Raw genomic sequence first — 22,580 nt, forward strand, 5'->3', positions numbered from 1 at the left:
TTTTGTGAACTGGCGTAATTTAAATAAATTGTCATGTTGTATATTTTATGCCATTTGTAGTTGTACAATGAGTAGTACCATTTTATAGCACCCGGGTTCTAGCATTATGTTTTGATGAATCCAAGTGTGTGAAAATATTGGATCCAAAACAATGCTAAAATTGGATGCTTTACGTCCATTATTTATTGGTCTCGCTACGAGTTTTAAAATATTGGACTCCAATATTTTAAAACTCATAGCTCAACCAATAAATATGGGCTCAATCAATCTAATTTTATATCATTGTTGTATCAAGGTTCTGCTAGGCGCATTAACGCAAGCCATATTGCCAAGGATACCCAGTTTTTTACTGGCCTTTCCGAGGGGCCTGTTGGTCATTTCCCCACAAAAAACATTGAATTGGTAGAAATACCTGCTAGTTTGAAAACCCCCGCCACAACGGGTAAATATACGACTATTTTCGGTATAAAAATTCCGACCCCCCCATTCCAAAGACAACCCCTTCTATAGCCAAAATAATAAATTCTCGATCATGAGAGGATGTACCTTCTGCGTCAGCGTATTTTTCATAGAATAACACGATCGCGCGACCTGCATGACCGAACCTTGCCTAGCAACGACCGTGTGATTGGTCAATTCTCAAAAGCTGTGTTTGCGCCGTAAGCGCCGGTCTTAGCGTAGTACGCTCGGCGCAAATAACTGTGCGTTCCCAAGTTGGCTCTCATGATCGAGAATTTAATATTTTGGCTATAGCAAACTATAACTGTTATAGCCAAAATAACAATTTCTCGATCATGAGAGGATGTACCTTCTGCGTCAGCGTACTTTTCATAGAATAACACGGATCGCGCGACCTGCATGACCGAACCTTGACCTTGCCTAGCAACGTCTGTGTGATTGGTCAATTCTCAAAAGCTGTGTTTGCGCCGGTATTTGCGTAGTACGCTCGGCGCAAATAACTGTGCGTACCCAAGTTGGCTCTCATGATCGAGAATTTAATATTTTGGCTATAGGAGTAACTTTTTGTACAGGTATTCCCATTGATCGATGTGCTCACTGACTCAACACTATGCAATTAGGATATCAATAATACTCAATTCCCAATTCAGAGGTCCAATGCCTTTTTCAACTTTTCCCAGTGCTCCCTATGCAAGGTCTGCATAAGGGAACAACCCAAAAGTTCGATGAAGCCCTATAAACGAAAGTCCTTTTGTTAGGGAGGGAGGGGGTCAAAAAGTCAGATTACGTTTGTAAAGTAGTTAAAACATCGGTCAAAGTTCATCTTTTTTTAAGGATTTAAAATATAATTGTAATATTTCAATTAATAGGGGTTGGAATTTTTGGTATTTGACACTTGCGTTAAGGGGAGGGGGATGGGGTTAGCCTTCTAACGAAAGGGCTTTCGTTTATAGGGCTTCATCGAACTTTTTGGTTGTTCCCCAAGTAACGCAGCCGTTATAAATACGCCTATAGCTTCAGAACCAATTGTCACAATATTTCAACAGACCATTTATTTATGCGTATTTTGATACCATTCTCTTTGCGCCAACTTCAAATGAATACAAATAGCTGCAACTTTTTCTTTCAAAAACACTGCCGTGTTAATATTGAACAAACGTGTTATCAAAATTCACGAAAATAAATCCTGTTGAAATATTGTGGAAACAAGTTTTGAAGCTATATGCGTATTTATAACAGCTGTGTTACATTTAAAATAGACTTGGTGATTTATTAAAGCATTATTTACAATATTGTTTCATGCAAGCCAGCCGAAGCCGACCTACACTCGTCAGAATATGCTTATCACTGGAAACTGATTTCTATTTCTAGCGCGGAATGGTTGAGCACTTTACTGTGGATGATTTACCTTACTTGGATTTATTTAACAGCTGTGTTACTTATGTGCAGTCTTTATTATGGAATCCATTGAAACACAAGGTTTTGATTTAAATCAAATACTGGAACTTTGAGACGGCTAGGGATTCAAAACCTTGTGATTCTAACGACTGAGAATGGAGGCCGTCAGCCTTTCGCCATCTTGTGGGTACAAATGATGTGCGTGTTCATGCGTTGGACACTACTCGCAGGGCGCAGCTTGCCACACATCAACGCAGCGATTTTGCTGTCCACGCAGAGTGTACCCACAAGATGGCGGCAAATGATGTCATGCCGACAGCCTCTATATTCACCATTTTGAATCCATTGAAACATACCCTGCAAAAATTGTGTTAGGTGCTGTAGTTTTTGCAGTCTGAATTTGAATAAGAAACTTCGAAAATGCCTGGTAAATGGCGTCGGTCTGTATGTCCCATGATTTTCCCCAACCAAGTACATTTCCCAGACTGACAAGTAGGGTTGGGGCTATGGTCCCTTTGCACATGGCACAGGAAAATATGGGAATAACTTGTGACCTGCTTGCTGGATCAAAGAGTACCCATTCCTAGAGTTCATGAATACAAGGACAGGAAAACGTGATTTATTATAATATAACAATTTATTAAACTTTCACTATCTACTCTACTACATACAATATTTGAAAAAAATGATTACTATCACACAATATGATCAACTATTACATGAAATACAAAAAGAAATGCTTAGAATGTGAGAAGCTATGAAACGCTTTAGTATGTTATATTTTGGTTTGTAAACTCCCAACTAATGTCAACGGCACTCGAAAAATGCAAGGACAAGATGGCTTGATCCAGAAAGTTCCATACAGATGTGCAACACTCCAAAGTGTCCAGAAATCCATTCATCCAATCAATTTCAATTTGCAAATTTCTAGTGGATGTGGATATTTTCAGTGCATTGCAAATCCGTGAAATCAGTTTGTTCTGTTGAGCAGTAGCCCTACCCCAAGAATTGTGATGCTGCTTAAAAACCCAAAATTTTAATAAATCCAATGATTCCAATTTCATAATCCAAAATCATGGCACAAGATTCTCACAAATATAGAACAAAATGCAAATTAGGAAATGATTTAAAAAACCTTAAATATCAAAAAATGCTTGTGGCAGTAGTCTTCCAAGCCTTTACATTGGGTGGCCGTCCAATTGCTTGATAAAATCGTGAGAAAGTTGATCTTATCACCATATGATCAATTTTTTTTCAGTTTTCTTGTACATTTAAAAAATTCTTTTCTGAAATATTGAGCCTAAACAAATGGGACTCAATATGCCGACATTAATATTTACAGTGCATTTGTCCAATTCTAGGAAATCTACAATTTTTTCTTTTCTTGATTCCAAATATATTGAAAATGTTTTCATACACTAATTAAAAAAGTTTATAACAGTAATTTTACATAGGTTGTGCAATTTGGTCCATATGAAGATCGAATTCATTTTTCAACCATAAAATTTTACATACAATGGCTTGTGTTTCACTGTTTGAGGTCAAATTGTACCAAAATAAAATTCCTTCCCACAAGGCGATAGGCATATTGCATAACAAATGCAGTTCGGTCAAGCCATCTGTTATGCAATACACGGCACGCCTATAGCATTGTGGGGATAAATTTTGGTACAAATCGACTTCCCGAAGGACAAAGCCAATAATCACATTAAATTTTTTTTTCGTAATTTGCCAAGATTTGGGTGGTTTGGTTTCTTCTGCCAAGTTCATATGAAATACATGATTTTGAATACGCGCATAAATAAGAGCAGATGGCCTTGTGTGAAAAACACAATTCACCTTAAAACAAGTAAATATTGCATTTATTGATAAAATTGGGTCAAACATGATCTATAATGGTGGCTTATTGGCGGTTTTGATTGTTGTGCCCATCAAATCCTGAGATTGACCATAAAAATGGCCAACCAAGAGGGCATCACTCGAATGCGATGTTATTTTGACTTGCACTACATAGTCACAGTGGGTACAATAAATATCGAAGTTTCTCCATGCTATTCTATTCAGATGGTTCTACTGGGGGATAGCCAAGTTTGGTTCGGGTACATTTTCAGCCAAAATATTTGACAAATGGGTCATTTCTCAAAATAAAAATCGGGGTGAAAATTTTGAAAAATGACCATCCATACACCAAATGGCTGAAAAATCTGACATTGTACCCCCGGCGATGAATAGCACTCTGCCTCGGACCTCGATAGACGGGAGGAACTGCACACAGAAGTCTCCAGATGGTATTTACACCTTTCCCGACTTGTATTGATACAGGTGGTGGCTGCTGGAGCTTATCACCGCAATTGTGTACATGCATTATTCATATTTCAGAGTTGCTCCTCTTGGTGGGCAATCAACAAGTTGGCATTCTTTCACCATAGCACTGTTGAAAGTTTAAAACCCAATATTCTCTTTTTAGTCATTATATACAATATGTACAAGTTCAATCAAGAGGTTTTCAACCAACTAGCTGTCATCCTCTGCCAATTCGGTTATCCGCGATGACTTCAACTCGGGAATGCCGCTAATCCTCATGAATTTGCTGCTAGCGAATTTGGTCCTGACAGCCTGCAATAAGAGAAAAGATCCAATGATTGATTTGCTTGGGTACAATGCATTTATCCTGAATGTAAAGGATGACGGTCCAACCATGTTGGGACCAAGCATAGGCCGGATAAGTGTATTGTGACCTGGTATCACAAAATGAAGGTAAAGTTGGTAGTTTTCGAGATATCCTAGCTGCAGAGTTGGACAGTATGTTTTTGCGAATGGCCCATTGTGCCCAATTCACAAAGGACATGCAGACATAATATTGGCTTGAACAAGTGAGTGAAACAAAAAAACCCAATGCAGTGGACAGGACATCTTGAAACTACGAACTTGCGAGTTTACGCTCATTGTGGTATCTGCATGAAATCTCCAATTACAAAAATCGGGACAATATTATTACTCATCCATAACCTCATGAATATGAATATGCTGTGAGTGTGATCCAATCATTTAGTTTGCTTCATTCCATATAGCGTGGCCCATGAATAATCTGGTTTGAAGAAATGCCAATTTAAAATCAAGTTGTGTAAATCCGACATGCATTACTATTTTGCACTTGTTATGAAATTTCTGCAGTTACAACTTGTATCCTTAAGCTTTTTAAAAAAATTTTGGCTGCCGAGACATGGCAAAATACTGTCAAAAACATATGTGCCAATTGGAACGAAACCAACAATTTCATTGTAAACACCCAAACACAAGTGTAGGTCATTAACATCTCAAAATTTGACCAAAGTGTGCAATTGTTGCAATCTCTCGCAGATATCCCAGGTTTGCTCATTGTTTATGCGCAAAAAAGCCTGCATAATGACAATGTCAAGATTGTGGATGTGCAAAACAAATGGCACAATAAGCAAAAAACTTTGTGGCATCTGTCATTGTGTTAAATCGTTGGGGATTGTGTTGGGGACTGAAAAAAAGATGGTTTGCGTTTCTATACAAACTTTATTGCATTTTGGGGCCATCTTTTGCATTAGGTAGAGTGTAAAAATGTAATTGGGCAGGAAAAACCTCCCGTGTCATTGGCCCCTGAACATGTTTTTAAAGCAAAACCTATGTAACCGGTTGGCAATTTTGTTTTAAACATGTTTAGGGGCCAAAAGGTTTTTCCTGCCCAATGACATCCTCTTGGATATTAGCCTACCTGGTATTTTGATTTGACAGATTTCTGAACCAAGATGGCCATCTTTGTAACTATTGGTGCTAGGTGAGCATCTGTGTAGTTACTGTAGTGAGCAAGTGTTGTACTCTGCAAGGTAAAGAACAGCAAATGAAGTCATTAAAATAAAAATCACAATCTTGACGACTTTAGATATTTGAGTTGTCAAGTCCCAGACCCCCTCTGACAAATTTAATATTAAACAGGCTTACAGGAAGATGCAGTCAAGATCTGTAATGACTGAAGAGCAAATAAGCCAAGGGCCATTTGGGTCCTTGTGTTTGAAATCTATGGATGGGCCTCGTAAATTAAAATTAAAATTGTAATTTTATGTTGGCCCACATTTGCAATTCCATAGATTGATGCCGACATCGGCGTCAAGTCAATCATGCTGACAAAATTTCACGGGTAACAAAGTCGGATAAATAGGGTCGGACTTTTATACATGTACGCCGCCTATCGTGCCCTTGACATGCATTGTCAGATTTGCCATTTTAAAACAATTTTCTTTTTCTTGTGGTTTTCTTTACATGCTGAATTTTTAACCAACTTCTGTTGCAATTTTATTGTAATCCAGCTGCTTACTTACCCATTCTACATCTGGTTCTAGTAATTGCATTGCAAGGTTAAGTGCTGCAGCTGCTATTTCTGATGGGTCGTACTGCACAAAATCATACTCTGGCAAAGTCAGCTCCATTAGATATTTGGCTAGTGTGTGCTTCTGGGCATCAGCCTAAATAAAAAATAGGTGAAAAGCAAGTGAGACTTTGCCCAACTACTGACTGCTCATCAATGAAAATTAATAAAGTCATTAATTTCTATTGAAACAACATGGATGCAAAGTTTTCAGACATTTCGCATGGATCTCGTCTTGTACACTGGTATAGGGAAATACATTCTCAGGCAATGTCCAGTCATTGCTGACACCACAGGTAGCTCATAATCTTTTCACTTCAATTTCAACAGAACTTTCTTACCCCTCCTGCTTTTGAATTCCTTCTCAAGAAGTGAAGGCACAGAGGCTTTCCAAGAGCAAAGTGAAGGGATTCCAGCATGTGCATCTCCATGGTGCGGATCTGGCTCTTGCTGTAGGCATTATCAGTAATATACACAAAGTCGTTGATCTCTGGTGGGTACATCTCCTCGTATTTTGCAGCAATGAACATGGCAGTCACACCTACTAGTTGCAGTTTACTCTTGGACACAGATTGCACCTGGAATTGATTCAAATAATACAAAAAATCATAAGTTGTCGGAACAAACATTTCCCATCCATGTGCCTAAACATCCAATGCTTTCCACATCTTACACAATACATAATTTTCAAATGATTGCAACAGCACATTTTTTATCTCATGCAAATCAAGACCCGATTACAAATTTCAACAAAAAAATATCTTCCAAAGTTTTAATCCTACAAGGCCACCTTCCCTGCCCCCAATTTAAATTAAAATCGAGCGAGCACACGCTGCCATTTTAGACTGTACAATTCCATGTGCCTGCTGCATCCATAACAGCCCCCCTCTGGACAAGTTGTCATGGTTGAGTGGTGCAGTGCAGGCGTTTGCAGCTGTGCCCTTCATAGTACAGTATAGCTAAAAAGCCATGCACGATTTGCTCCACAGCGACAACCTAATTTTTTCTTTTTGCACGACCAATGCCCAATGGTGTACTGTACTAAAATACCATGCTGGACATAATGATAAGTGAAAACTAACATTTCGTGGAAATCGCACATTACTTTTTAAATAACGATCCCCTGCTCCGTCTGATAAACAAGAGCACCAATGGCGCTGTGGCTCTGCGCTTTTTGGTGACAGTGAAAGTAATTGTTCTTGGAGTCCCATGGGCAACAAGTGAAATCATTTGAGTATAATGTGACAGATCACATTCCCTCAACAGGTACATCTGGTAGGTTGGTAGCTATCTCATTTGCAGATCATACAATGATACATCAATCAATTTAGGGAATTAGCGACATGGATCAAAACGGGTGGAAATGAGTCCAAATGGGCCAAAACACATCAAAATATAATTATATACAGGCGAGTAGGCCTATTCTGTCGGTCCGTGCCACGTCACTTCCGGTTGATGATGCGACTCACGGTCGAGTGAAAACATTCGATTTTTTTTTTGATGATTTCTGTCATTGGTGTTATGTAAATTTCGATCGAAAATAGTCAGTGGAATCAAACAACCGTTTCTAAGTCTTCAGAGTGGAAGAAACTTACTTGATTTACCGTTTATATACTGACAGACTTAAAATTAAATTCAATGGTCGAGTGTCGTTTTCTCCGAAATTGAGGGTCACTCCAGCAACATCGCTATGTAGCCTCCTTCACAGCCGGTTTCTGTTGTTCACAACAAACCGTGAGCCACATGCAGTTTGGGCCCGAGACTAGAGATAGCCCGGATGTCCGACCGACAGAATGTCAAGAATAGTGTTAGTCTGAATAAGGCTTTGGCTCTAAATGGTGACTGTACCACCAAGTTTCATGACAGTTAATACTAATTTGACCTCAGATGACCCTGGTGACTCTGAAATGACATTCCCAAAATTTGACTCGCTAAAAGTGACTATACCTAACAAGTTTCATGCCCATCCGACAGTTTTTACTAATTTGACCTCAGATGACCCCTGGTGACCCCAAAATGACCTTCCAAAAATTTGACTCAAATGTTGACTGTACCCACCAAGTTTCAAGCCCATCAGACAGTTCTGACTAATTTGACCTCAGATGACCCCTGGTGACCCAGATATGACCTTCCCAAAATTTTGGCTATAAATGTTGGCTGTATCCACCTATTTATAAGCCCATATGACAGTTTTTACTAATTTGACCTCAGATGACCTCTGGTGACCTCAAAATGACCTTCCAAAAAGTTGGCTCTAAATGTTGATTGTACCCACCAAGTTTCATGCCTGTCCGACCGTTTTTACTCATTTGACTTTAGATGACCCTTGTTGACCCCAAAATGAGCTTTCAAAAATTGGCTCTAAAATGTTGACTGTACCCACCAAGTTTCATGGCCATATGACAGTTTTACTAATTTGACCTCAGACACTGGATGACCACAGGTGACCCTAAAATGACCTTCCAAAAGTTGGCTCTAAATGTTGACTTACCCACCAAGTTTCATGCCTGTCCAAGAGTTTTTACTACATTGACCTCAGATGACCCCCCAAATGTCTTTCCAAAAATTTGACTCCCAAATGTTGACGATACCCACCTAGCTTTACGCCCATTGAGTTTTTACTTATTTGACCTCAAGATGACCCCTGGTGACCCTGAAATGACCTTTCCAAAATTTGGCTATAAATGTTGACTGTATCCACCAATGTTCATGCCCATACAACAGTTTTGACTAATTTGACCTCAGATGACCTCTGGTGACCCCGAAATGACTTTCCAAAAATTTGCCTTTAAATGTTGACTGTACCCACCAAGTTTCATGCCCATCCAACACTTTTTACTCATTTGACCTCAGATGACCCCAAAATGACCTTCCAAAAATATGACTCAAATGTTGACTGTACCTGCCATGCCCGTTCAACACTTTTTATTAATTTGACCTCAGATGACCTGTTGACCCCGAAATGACCTTCCAAAAATTTGGCTCTATATATTGACTGTACCCACCAAATTTCATGCCCGCCCAAAAGTTTTTACTAATTTGACCTCGTGTGACCTCTGGTGACCCTAAAATGTTGACTGTACCTACCAAGTTTCATGCCCATAGGACAGTTTTTACTAATTTGACCTCAGATGACCCGAAATGACCTTCCAAAAATTTGGCTCTAAATGTTGACTGTACCCACCAAGTTTCTAATTCTTGCCATGACAGTTTTACTAATTTGACCTCAAATGACCTCGGGTGACCTTGACCCACTTGCCAAAACAAACTTGTTCTGTCTCGGGTCAAGATGCACCCACCAAGTTTGAGGAACACGCGACCCCTAGTCTCCGAAAAAATAAGAATTTGCTCACCGATAGCTTCACATTTTACTTGGTAGACTAGAGACCATTGCATTCAAAATCTAGTCGGGATTTGCTGAAGAATGACACCGTGTAAAGCAATGGAAGTTCAGAAGTCAACACAGCCGATTGCATCAAAAATGTTGCTGAAATTACACTTCACTCTTCGGCAAAAAAAGGCAAATCTTGCTCAAAAGATGCAGTTGACTCATCGAAATAACTTTCATCCAAATTTCAACATTAACAGAATGAACCTCCGGTGCAAACGGCAAAAAATTGCACCGCTGTCTGCCTGAAAAACGATAGCAAAGCACTCTAGCATGGAATGCGTAAGAACGTGTACAAATTGAAACTAGCCGAGGTACTCACACCTCCGTCACTCGATTTCCACTGTCCTTCTCCGTGCGAAGGTCTGAGACTTCTGAGCATATCTGGTCCAGGGTACACATAAAATACCACTTTTTCTCATAAATACACTTCCTACCATTCCTCACGATGTGACTTAAACAAAACATATTTGGTGCATGTTCATAAATTTTGAGCACATTTGACGATGTAAAAGACCCGACTTGTGACTGTTATCGTCGCCGTGTTTTGAATTCTTCCTATAAATAGATGCCGTCAGTGTGACGTCATCACCGCGACGTGACTTCACGGTGCCCCGTTTTTACGTACGTATGGCATTCAGGGCCCTAGTGAGGAAGGAACATGGCCATGATGTTTGAGGCTAATTCGAAACTAGAGTTCTGGAGTAAACTGACAGACAGATAGACGTTGCGTAATGTGGGCATAATTTATTCAATATTATAATTATAATATTATTACTTGTCTTTGGGCATTATTTTTATGTTTGAGAAAATATTTGGGCCATCGTAATTATCTTTTTTTTTGAAAAGCCAGTTGAAAAAGGATATTTGGTTTGGTGATTGAATTCACTCAGTGGCTAGTAGTAGTAATGATAAATTCTATGACTACCGTGTTTACGTCCCGGGTTTACGTACACGTACCCATGATGTACCAGTGCTATGTACTATGTAGTCCATGAGTGCATCATGTGCATGAGCATATCATGATATGCCATGATGATGGTTTCCGACTTCTGAAAGTTGCATCGATCGTAGAGGTAGTAGTACTGCTCCTACTCCTAGTCTCCCAGACACCTTGCGATCTCTCTTTGGGATATTTTTACCAAATAGAGTAACAATCTGTCCTTTGACATATTTAATTTCATTTGTTTTAACCATGTTTACGACTTATCGTGGTGCAATTTCGCCGGCGACATCTGTCATGTGTGTTCTGAATCTGATTTGATACTGTCCAACACTCCTTGGTTGCTTGGCAATGGTAGAAGTAAGCCGGACAGGGTTGTGAGCAGTGTCCGAAATAAGGAAAATATGGAGGTTGTCCCGAGGACAACTAAAGCATGAATTCTGCTTGTCCTCAAAACATTTTGGTTGTCCCCAAAATGTGTCATATATTTGGAGGTAAAATATAGTGGTTATCCAGGGGATAAGTACATGGCTCAATTTGGTTGTCCCCAGTGATTTTTGGACAAGAGGACAAGAGGATAAGTGCTTATTTCGAACACTGGTTGTGAGTGCGCAATGCTATTGTTCATGTGGGGGCAGACATCTTGGTTGTTTGTTGACTTGTTCCACTGCCAAAGACTGTTCATTACGATGTCTGTGATTGGTTCATTTTGGGGCTAATTTCTAAGGACAGCACTGATTGGATAATTACGCATTACATCATTGGGAGATAACCGCGTTACCGAAAAAGCAAAAATTTGCACTTGCGCAAGGAAAATAGTCCACTAGGAAATTCAATTTGTTCCGATTTATTCAAGATTCGACAATATTCATGACTATTTTTTTGATATTCCTTAACTATTTCTTTATTTAAATTGTAAAGAAATAGTTAAGAAAAGTTAAGAAAGTCAAAATAACTTTTGAATCTGAACCTGAGAGTACTAAAATCTTGAGACATTTTAATGTTAAACTTCAGTTGGTTTGCGCCATTGTCACGCAAGGATAAATTATACAGACCAAAATAATCTCTAGCACACTAGGGAACCAAGTAATAACTCGTTATGGTGGCTTTTTTAACCAAAAAATCACATTTTCTCAACTGAATTTCAACTCTATCGGGAGTGCAATCGATTAAAAAATAATTTAGCAAAACTTAGAAACCAATTTGAAAAACTAAAGCCAAGCACAAAAAATTCCTTAGCATAAAAACCAACACTGTATTGTGTAACCCTACGGTTCTGATGACGATGGCTCCGTAGCTTCGCTGGAGCCAAAAAATGTTGTGGCTTACCTGTAAATACCTATCAATGAGTTGTACTGTGAGGAATAGCGTCTCTTGCAGCAGGTGAAATCTAAGATGAACTTGTACAAGCCAATCCACTAGGATGGTTCGCATTCTGGCGTTAATCTCTTGCTCATTCATATAGTCGGCACGCACCTTGAATTCAAACTGCACAAAGGAAAACGGTGAAAAGAAAACGACACCTCAAATTATAAAAACTTTTGAATTCTACTGCATGGAGGCATAGGGATTTTGACATTTAAGCATGTCCATCCGAGAGAATCTGTTGAAACTCTTCACATTAGGCCTAAAAAATGTTTGATTGGCGTAATCAAAAAAAAAAAAAAAGGTAGGTAAAGTTTGTTCGGCTCAATGCGGAAATTATTCCGCTTTTGTTACTGCGCGCGTCAATAAAGTCCCAACTCAAGCTCTCGTGAATTCGCATAAGCGTGCGCCAGTCGCACATTACGCAACACACAACTAGCGTAAGCCTTGCACCCAACTGCATGCATGCCATTCTATCAATACATGGTGTTACGAGTCATACTTTTTCCGCCTTATATAAACCGAACAAACTTTTAAGGTAGGGATTTTTTACTTCTTAAAGCTGTAAATTGCATTTGATAAAGGCCTTGAACCGTCTTTCTTTCACTTTTTTTTTGCAAAAAATGTTGAGTAGGGCCTACTTTTAGGGTAGGTCGGGGTTTCTTTTAGGCCTTGGTCATCACGATGCCCAACTAATAATGTCGCAAGAAAATCAAAATGATTTTGTTCGCACTGCTGTAAAGCCCATAGACTTACCTCTAGATGTCTAAGATACTTGTAGATGTCATTTACATAGATGCTGCATAGCTGTGGGTTGTCGTGGTCATTCTTATCAATGTCTTCTATATCTATTAACAGCTGCTCGGAGGAAAAAGCTGCAAGTGCATTGCTTACAGATTCCATGTCCATTGGCTCCGGGGATTTAACCTGAAAAGGGTCATCACAATTACAATTAACACGTGACCATCCAAATACAATAGATGCTTCAAAATGAAGCAACAAATCTGGAGCATTTTTGCCTTTACAGGCCCCTCAGGCTCCTGAAATACAATTTCATCACACAATCAAGTGAAATTTGGCCTTTTCATTTTGCTATCAAGACCAATTGACAAGCTAGACTAGTCGCTTGTACGCAATCGCGATTGGCAAACAGTACTTACAATCTTACATGCTGGACAAATGACTAGAAACAAATCCTCACGTGATGCGGCATAGATTTTGATTTGTTACACCAACTGCATTGCATGTTGCATACCCCGGCTTGTCAACTTTTTAATTCCGTAGGTAACGTGCATGAGAATTTTCTGTTTTTTGTCTGAATTCAAGCAGTTTTGTTGTCCATATTTACAAATTTTTACTTTTTCAGCCTGTTTTGGGCCAAATTTACAAGCTTTATCTGGCAGTTTTCAAAAAAGCTATTCTCATGCCCAAAGTAAATCCTGTGTTTTGCATCAATTGAGTAACCAAGAAGAGAATTCAAACTACAATTTGCAGCTCAAGAATTGGTTGTACTTGTAGCACAATATACTCTGGCCAAAAATTATGCATTACAGCATTATGGTTTTACCTACCCGTGTGGAAGTGATTTTTTCATCTTTTATTACCGATTGAAGAGAACTAGTGGCTTTGGATTTGGTCATACCCCTTGTTGGTCTTGTGTCTTTTTTGTTGACCTGAAATAAAATGTGTACCAGGTTTAAGTTATAACAAGATTCATCAAAATGAGCACAAGTTGAATTAATATTTTAATACCATGTAACCCATGCTTTAAGGCAGACCATCATCTGGTCGCGGGGTAGGGTTTGGGAGACGGGCATTTTTCTTGTAAATGCGTATCAAACTTCGAAAAACTCGCCCATTTATAAAAAAATGTTGGCCGCCAAAGGTCAGTACACAACATGATATAGAATACAGCGTATAAAGAAATGCAAAATCATAATATTAGGCTAATGAAAGTTGAATCCTTGTTTCCCGTTACCCTACTCCGCTCAAAATCAATTGCTGGCCAAATATTTCATTATTTTGAATAAGACATTGATTTCTAACAAACTTTAACATACCAACAAATTGTGGTTTTAAATATATCATAAATCTGTTTCTGTTAATAATGGATTAATAATGAATACCTACTCGCTTCTGTCCCGTACTTTTTGATCTCATCCCGTAAAAAATATTGTGAAACTTTTGATAATAGTTGTACAATCACCTTCATGTGGCTGTAAACTACATCTGTAAACTACAAACTGTGATTTATCACATGTATCTATTAATAGGTATTGGTTTACACCTGTAACAGATGCAATAATGAAATGGTATGAAATAATGAATTATGAAAAATGAAATGGTCACCTACACAGTCATGAAAAATTGTGTAACGGGGAAACAAGGAATAATTTACTTTCATTGGCCTGAACTATATAATAAATCCAAATTTAGTGCATTACCAACCTTTTTTGATTCTCCACTTTGATTGGATACCACATTTTTGTCGATCGCTCCCAAGGCTCTTCTGCCATTTGTCTGCTTTGTGACGAAAGACTTGGTGGCTGCCTTCCCAGGCAAGTTGACGTTGGCATTCTCAATGCCAAAAGTATTCTGTAGAAATAACAAGTGTACCGTACATTGTTTTAATTATACCTCAAATATTTATTGCACATGTTGCAGGTATCTTGATACGTCAATTGCATCACAGGGGTCAAAATAGCCCGATGACCATGGCTATTAAATTTTCAGTCTGGCTAATATTGCGTTTTATGGGCTATAGCCTATTGATAAAAAAGCATTTAGCTCTACACTGGGTTTCAGAGAAGAACAGTCCCTTGCCCAGATGACGCGAGCATCCTAATGAGCGACTTCACTTCAAGGCAGTGTTCGATTTACTGAGGTGACCGATTCGAATGTGCAGGTAACTTTTCAAATGTACTGCATGTAGAATTTCAGTCCGCAGTCGTAAATTATGGAATCTGAAACGTACAATGTGCCTCCAAATCAAAGTAGTTTATAGAAATATCCCTTACGAAATGACACCAATTTTTACTTTTCATCTGTAAAAAAGATGATTAGTTTCGTGGCACAAACTTCTTATTTTTGGTTAAATTGTGTGCAAGTTACTTTCACTTTAGATTTTCTATGTTGCCTGCACAAATGCAAGTAACTTGTAAATTTAACACTGCTTCAAGGGCGCCGATCTGTGCCGTCCAAAGATTTCAATCAGATTTATTGGTTGCCATGATTGATTCAGACACTCCGACCCCCACTTCCGTGTTTACACTCTGCAAGCTCTCAAAACAAGGCTCCCGCTAGCCTTCAAAAGCTGTTCTTCCGACAAAAACTGTAGGTACAGGGCCAATCCAAAACCAAAAAAATAAATTACAAATACTGTAGTCTGTATTGCGTATTCATGTTTACTTGGTTACTTTCTTTTTTGCAGTTTGGTTGGTTTTTATGTACACATTTCGCCATGACTTGGAATGAGCTAGAATTCTAAAAAAAAGGGTGCAGTTATGCTTATATGCTGGTTTCGTACTCGTGATACTTTCTGCCGCTTGTCACTCGGCTCCATGTCCTTAATTAGTACAGGGAACCCATACCGTAGTAGCTCTGCACAACGTCAACGGTATGGGATGAAGTGTATACAAAAAGCTATAGCCAAAATATTAAATTCTCGATCATGAGAGCCAACTTGGGTACGCACAGTTATTTGCGCCGAGCGTACTACGCAAATACCGGCGCTTACGGCGCAACCACAGCTTTTGAGAATTGACCAATCACACGATCGCTGCTAGGCAAGGTCAAGATTCGGTCATGCAGGTCGCGCGATCGTGTTATTCTATGAAAAGTACGCTGACACAGAAGGTACATCCTCTCATGATCGAGAAATTGTTATTTTGGCTATAGTGCAACGTCATTGCACGATTTCAATTAGAGTTTGCACTAAAAAATATAAGGCTCCTGTGGCTTAAATAGTTTCAGGTTTGTCATTAATTTACGCAGCTTCTTGTACTGCTTGCCTAAACACCTACATGCTTGAAATTGTATAATTAATACCGGTACTTTATTATTTATCCAGAATAAATAAAAATTCATTAGCTCATGATCCAAATCGCCGCTCCCAAATTGAGATGGCACTTCAGTGCAAACTTAAATAGGGCAGCACCAATACGAAAATGTCATACCGATTTAAATGATGTGTCTGTTTTGCCCGGTTTTTTAAGTTTGTGTTGCGAACTAGTTCTTAATACCGCTTGCACTTTTCTACACATCATGTGCAAGCAGAGCGGCATACCGCGGCGCTGCATGGCTGAGCGGCGTGACTCTGAAAGCCACTCTTGGCGCTTAGTAATCAAAATCTTATTTTGTTCTCGTACAGAGTGGCACCGCTCGAGTTGACTTGAATTTACCTCCCAAACAAAACCATGCCCCTGCTCATCTGGCTCCGATACGCCTCGGGCTGTCAATGTCATGAATGTCCGACTCATCATGGACATGGTTTTGTCTTTTGAGATCAACTTCACATGTTCATGCCTTAGGCTTGGCATGTTGGGCCTATAATTTTAACCATGACATGCCCCTTCCATTGCCTTCATTTGTATATGTTTTATTATATGATAAATAAAGACGGGAAGTCTTGCTTGCACTTGCCAATGTCATGAATGTTGCAGGCATTCAGGCCAGGTGCGACTGAGAGTCATGCGAGTACATGAGTAGCTCGTGCATGTCGCGCTAGAAACCGCAAGACCGGCACCGGACAGCGAAGGAATATATTTTCATCTTTATAATTTATAATTTTCTAATCATCATGTTCATACTTGGTACTTCAGTTGTTGACACGAATTATCATCCCGGGAAGGCCGGGATAGAAAATAAACCTCCATCAGATCTGTCAACGAGTCCAAACAGAAATCGTGAATTTTAAAAATGGCTGCGGATATCAAAAACAAAACATTGGCAACAAAGCTTTAAAATACGTTAGATTTTAGGTTTAAACCTTACCAATCCAGCTCTAACTCTCATAGCCATGACTGCAGAACGTTGATTGCACTATACTTTGCTAAAAACTTATTTCAATAATGTAATTTCAGTAGAATTCGGACTTGATTTCTCCACGATATCGACAGGCAGAATGAAAATACAGCTCCTGTGAATTCCTGTCTAGCACCACTTCCGGTTCTGCATAATGAGCTTCGAACAACCCGCGCGAGCATTCTGATTGGTCAATAGGAAACACACACAATGTTTTGATTGGCTAGCTGGTTACAGTACAAAAGCTCTTGAATGCGTTTCCGAAGTAACACACGGACTTCACGACTTTTGCCGAGGGGATATTTTAATTTCCCCAGGGGACTTTCAGAGAAAATAGCTTTTATCCCTGTTTTATTGATAAAAATAATATATAATAATTTAAAATACATGCAAAATGAATACATCTTGATTGACATGATTGAAATATTTATTAAAAAGTTTATTTATTTTTCTGTTCAAATTTTGTCTCAGTTGTATTTATTTATTTATTTATTTATTTATTTATTTATTTATTTATTTATTTATTTATTTATTTATTCATTTATTTGTTTATTTATTTATTTATGTGTTTATTTATTTATTGATCTATTTATTTATTTATTTGTTTATTTATTTATTTATTTATTTATTTATCTTATTATTTATTTATTTATTTATTTATTTATTTATCTAATTATTTATTTATTTAAAAATATTTATTTATTTATTTATTTATTTATTTATTTATTTATTTATTTATTTATTTATTTATTTATTTATTTATTTATTTATTTATTTATTTATTTATTTATTTATTTATTTATTTATTTTAATGGTTATAGGGGGCAAATATTTTGGGCAGGCCAAAAGGGGGCAAGCATTTTTTGGCAGGTCGAAAGAGGGGGTCAAGCGATTTTTGGCAGGTCGAAGGGGGGCAAGCGATTTTTGGCACAGATATTTTGGGCACCGTTTCTATAATAAGCCCTAGGAAAACGTTAGGAACACGTTCAAATATGCAAAATTTCCTACTCGCTGTGCTCGCATTTATATAGGCCTATGATAAGACAATATTTAGGTTTAAATTCAGGTTCCCAAAAATCTTGTTGTGTATTAAGGGGGGGGGGGCAAAGATTTTTTTGGCACATCAAAAGGGGGGGGTAAAGGTTTTTGGCACGTCAAAAGGGTGGGGCAAAGATTTGTTGGCACGGCCAGGGGGAGGGGGGCAAGAGATTTTTGGCAGACCATTTTGAGAATTTACCATGCACCCGGGGGTACACATAATTATTACACCACCCCTTATTATTTATTTAATTTTATTTATTTATTTGGTCTACTTATCATATTATTTACTTTATTCTTGAACTACCTACAATTTAAAAAAACAACATTTTAAACAAAGCATGCATTGTTCATGGTAGGCCCTAAACTGATCGAAAAAAATGTGTGCTTTCTCTGTCACGTTTCTTGAGGGGTTCAATTTTGATAAATTTTGAGATAAAGTGGGGGGTGTTATAAAAATAAAATTCTAGTTAAATAACTTATTATTATGCTATTATTTTTCTCAATGATTTATAGCATATTGAATGGACTGTTTTTTCAACTACTTAGTATTTTTTAATTTATTTTAGTCATTCATTTGTTTGTTCATTCATGCATTCATTTATGTATTTATTTATGTTATTCACTTTTCCATCAGCAATTTCCTCATTCACTAATTTATTTATTTTTTTAATTCTTCCATTTATTTATGGACTTAATATATGTGTATTTTAAATTTAAATATTTAGTAACTTTGTCATTCATTCCATCTTTCTTTCATTCATTTATCTAAGGCCGTATAAAATTAATGTTTTGGTTCTCGTCCAGAGGATTTTCATGAATTGATGAGGGAGGGTTTTTTTTTTTTTTTTTTTTTTTTTTAATGTAAAATTAGCATTGTCAGTAGTTTTCGGTCTTCTCCAACAGTGTTCGAGGAAACGATGAGGCCCTTTTTTTTTTTTTTTTCAAATGTGAGATTCTAAGGGATAAACCCTCTAGAGTACCACAAAAAGACTTGGAAGTAATGCTTGTTCTCTAATAAACTTATTTATATGTATGAAGATTTCATAAATCATTCCAAAGTCTAAAAAAATTGAAAAATCTAAAAAAAAAAAAAAAAATCTGACAAATCCCAGAAATTGAGGAGGGAGGGGACGAGAACCAAAATATTAATTTTACACGGCCTAATATTGAGTGATCCATTCTGCCATTCATTCATTCTTTCTCTCTTTCCTACCTCCCATCATCGTTCTGTTCAATAATTCATTTATTTTAGCATTTTTAGCATGCCAAAAAATTCTTACCATCCCCAATGTTACTTCTCCCAGGGCTCATCATAATTATTGCACAGCCCCTAATATGCATCGCAATATACTCAACATGCTTTTTTTCGGTGTAAGGTCAACTTTTTGTTGTTCTGACTGGGGGTGTCAAAGCCAAAGTTTGGAGATACCCTATGCCACTATTTCATCAGAAGCAAGCAATTTTGGCTAGACCATTTAAGGTTTTTAAATTGGCGGCACAAAAATTTGGCATTTGCAAAGGGGGCAGGGAGATTTTTTGGCAGGCAGAGAGGGAAGCAAGCAATTTTTGGCAGGCCATTTTGAAATTTTACCCCTGCGGCTCAAGGCCAAAAAAAAAATGGTTTGTCTCATGCCCCCACATTTCTGATGGTAAAAGCGTTCAAAAATAAAAACATTTGTGCACAATTTTTATTTTGTTTTCCAAAAATGAAGATTAATAAAGAGAACCAGCCTCCATGTGCAATAGCACAGTCAGTTATGGGGGAAAATTGGGGTATTCGGGGCCTTACTGAGAGTACACGGAAATGAATGAAAACAATTCTGCATGATAATCACACTGCAAGGTAACACATTCTATTTCATAGACGCAGTCAGTGCATCATGCCATGAAGCGAGTTTAGTATCTCACACAAGCACCAGAAAACACAAATAGACCCCTACCTGTAATTTTTGACTCGTCTGTGCTTTAAAAAGATCTTGCAATTCGCTGTTGTAGTGCACGTTAGTAACCATTGGTTACTGCTCCAAGCCTGGGCTCATACACATGTTCCGAATTTTGATATACCATAGGCTATGTGTTGTGATCATTTCGATCAGTGGTTCGTAACAAAGAAAGCGTGATCCAGTTGTCCTAGCAACGGTCATATTCTAACGTGCACTACAACAGCGAATTGATTTAACTAACATTTATGTGTGGTAAGGCAACAGAAACAAATTTGTTCAATCTTTGGATTGACCACAGATGCTGCTTGATGCTTGTTATAAATGAACTGACAACTAATCAGAATTAATGCTAAATTTATATTGGTCAATATCAATACAGGCAAAGATTTATATGTTATCACAATTCTCGCGTTTCACAATACGATGCGCCGCCAGCGGTTGCTTTTGGCAGTCAAATTTTCGACTCCAGAGTCGACATCGCCGTTCTAGCTGTTATTAAATTTTCACGCGAGTGTGATAATAAATAATGTTGAAAACAGCTCCACGAAGGATTCCCTGTGATTAATAGATAGAAATGGATCTATTTAGTTGTAAATTGTTTATTTTGCATTCGCATGTAACACCATTATAATGACATTTAAACCCTCAATGATGCATGTTCCTGTATTGTATTCGTATTACGCGGGCTTTGGATGTCGACTCATTTTCCCATGATGCACTGCGTATTTTGGCCTTGACCCAGCAACCGCTGGAGGCGCATCGTATTGTGAAACGCGAGAATTAACAATAGTCAATTCATTTATTTCATAAATAATAAGGTTCATCCAAGCATCAATGGTTGATCGAAAAGATCAAACTAATTTGTTTCTGTTGCCTTTGTTTTGTGAAATAATGGCCCCAGCCCTGGTCAGGTCGGGTCTAGAACTAATTTACCAATCAGTCTTCACATGAACATCATGAAGCACAACTCAAAATCCATTTTATTTCCAGATTAACCACCTTTTATTCAAAAATCAAAAATTACAATATGAAATAATATGGGACAATAACGGTGCACAAACATGTATATTATTTATTTGATATAGATAATTTGTTAAAACCTACAATATCTTTTATAATTAACTGGCAGATTTATGATGAGCACATTACTTACATACATTAGTACATTTAATATTTACAAAGAAAAACTTACCAAATAATTTATAACATAAAAACTTTCTGAATTTGACAGTGATGGAAATTGGAGATATTAAATTCGTCTAGCTTTTTATTTTACATTTCTCATCTAATCTTGATTCATACCAAGATATTTCCAACTACAGCAGTTTCCGAATGATGGCACATGGCACCTTTTATTTACACAGAGGTGTAAGTCACTTACATGCACAGAATTAGAGAAGGAGAACCGGGACTCCCTATACCGCCACGTACAATCGCGCCGTCAGCTATGGGGAGAAAATTGGGGGTTATTCGGGTCCTTGCCGACGGTGCGCGGTCACGAACGAAAACAATTCTGCGTCTCATCTGAAGCGTCTTGGTACTCGCGTGCTGGTCGCATCAAGTGCGTCTCTCAAATGCGCCCATCATTCATATCGCGCTTGCCGAGACAACGAATGCCTCGAGCGCATTCCGAGGGAAACCGAATACCCCCAAATTTTGCTCCATGCCTGTATCAAGATGGCGGTCGAGTCCTGGTTCTCTGGTTTTAATTCTGTGCTTACATGACATGCAGCCTGTGCTAGTTGCAGTGTACACACTATGTTATTTCTAAGAACTATGCTGCAATAAGCGAAAGAACACAAAATGAAGAATAACCAAAATCTGCCCAAGTAGACAGTTCTTGATTTTCTGTTTGCATTTACCATTTCATTATTATGATGGTGTGGTTGGACAAAGCTTGTTGCACCAATTCTTTTTTATCTTCAGAACAGGTTTTTGTAGTAAAATGTTCTCAATTGTGTTTCAACATAAAAACTTAAAATGAATTTATTCACATCCAATTTCCACCCATGCTTGTGAAATCAATATCTTACAATATCAATATTGTACACTTTTTATTTTATTTATAAAATACAGTGGAAGAGGCAAATTATTTAATGTGTTGCTGCAGGAAAATTAAGAATAGCAAAGACAGTGAAAACTACATACACAGTGGCATATGAAACAGAAAATGGTCCTAATGCACAATATCAATGCATTTTAATATAACTATTATATTATTGCATGATCATGCACAAGCCAATGATAAATATGTGATGATATCAGTTCATCATTTTGTGACAAGAGGCTGTAAATTGTTAATTTCCAAACTCAATTTAACTACATGTCACATCATTCATATTTATATGCTCAGTGCACCTGACAGCCATAAATGAGCAGAGTAAGAATTCACTGCAATTTTGTTTTTATTCGTTTTGAAAATGAAAAGTTACATCTACAATTTGCAGTATCTTGTAATATGTCACTAAAAACAGACTCCACAGTAACATGGATATTTTATTTTATTTGTCCAGATAACAGTGACTGGTAATACAAATTTTTGTCCAATAAGCATGTGTCTCTTTTAGAAATTGCCGAGTCTTGTATATTTGGATTTATTATTGGTTATCTACAACTTCAGCCGTAATG

At 37.8% G+C, this 22,580-nt stretch overlaps 1 protein-coding gene across 1 annotated transcript; it reads right to left on the bottom strand.

The window, feature by feature from the left end:
* Positions 1-2,475: 2,475 nt before the first annotated feature.
* On the bottom strand, positions 2,476-17,104 carry LOC140158885 (G2/mitotic-specific cyclin-B-like). Its single transcript, XM_072182146.1, has 9 exons — positions 16,939-17,104; positions 14,395-14,541; positions 13,518-13,619; positions 12,703-12,873; positions 11,911-12,069; positions 6,592-6,828; positions 6,204-6,347; positions 5,600-5,704; positions 2,476-4,473 (listed from the first exon to the last, which is right to left on the bottom strand). Exons 1-9 carry the CDS (start codon positions 16,963-16,965, stop codon positions 4,372-4,374), a joined length of 1,194 nt encoding a protein of 397 aa, XP_072038247.1. The 5' UTR covers positions 16,966-17,104; the 3' UTR covers positions 2,476-4,371.
* Positions 17,105-22,580: the final 5,476 nt, after the last annotated feature.

Source organism: Amphiura filiformis, chromosome 8 (assembly GCF_039555335.1).
Source record: "Amphiura filiformis chromosome 8, Afil_fr2py, whole genome shotgun sequence".
Classification (NCBI taxonomy): Eukaryota; Metazoa; Echinodermata; class Ophiuroidea; order Amphilepidida; family Amphiuridae; genus Amphiura; species Amphiura filiformis.

What these genes read in the sequence shown, in the direction of transcription:
- LOC140158885 (XM_072182146.1), bottom strand. Translation starts at nt 16,965, where the DNA reads ATGGCTATGAGAGTTAGAGCTGGATTG. An exon ending in TGAGAGTTAGAGCTGGATTG is followed by an intron (nt 14,542 to 16,938) that starts GTAAGGTTTAAA and finishes TTATTTCTACAG; the next exon opens with AATACTTTTGGCATTGAGAA. An exon ending in TAGAACCAGATGTAGAATGG is followed by an intron (nt 5,705 to 6,203) that starts GTAAGTAAGCAG and finishes TTTACCTTGCAG; the next exon opens with AGTACAACACTTGCTCACTA.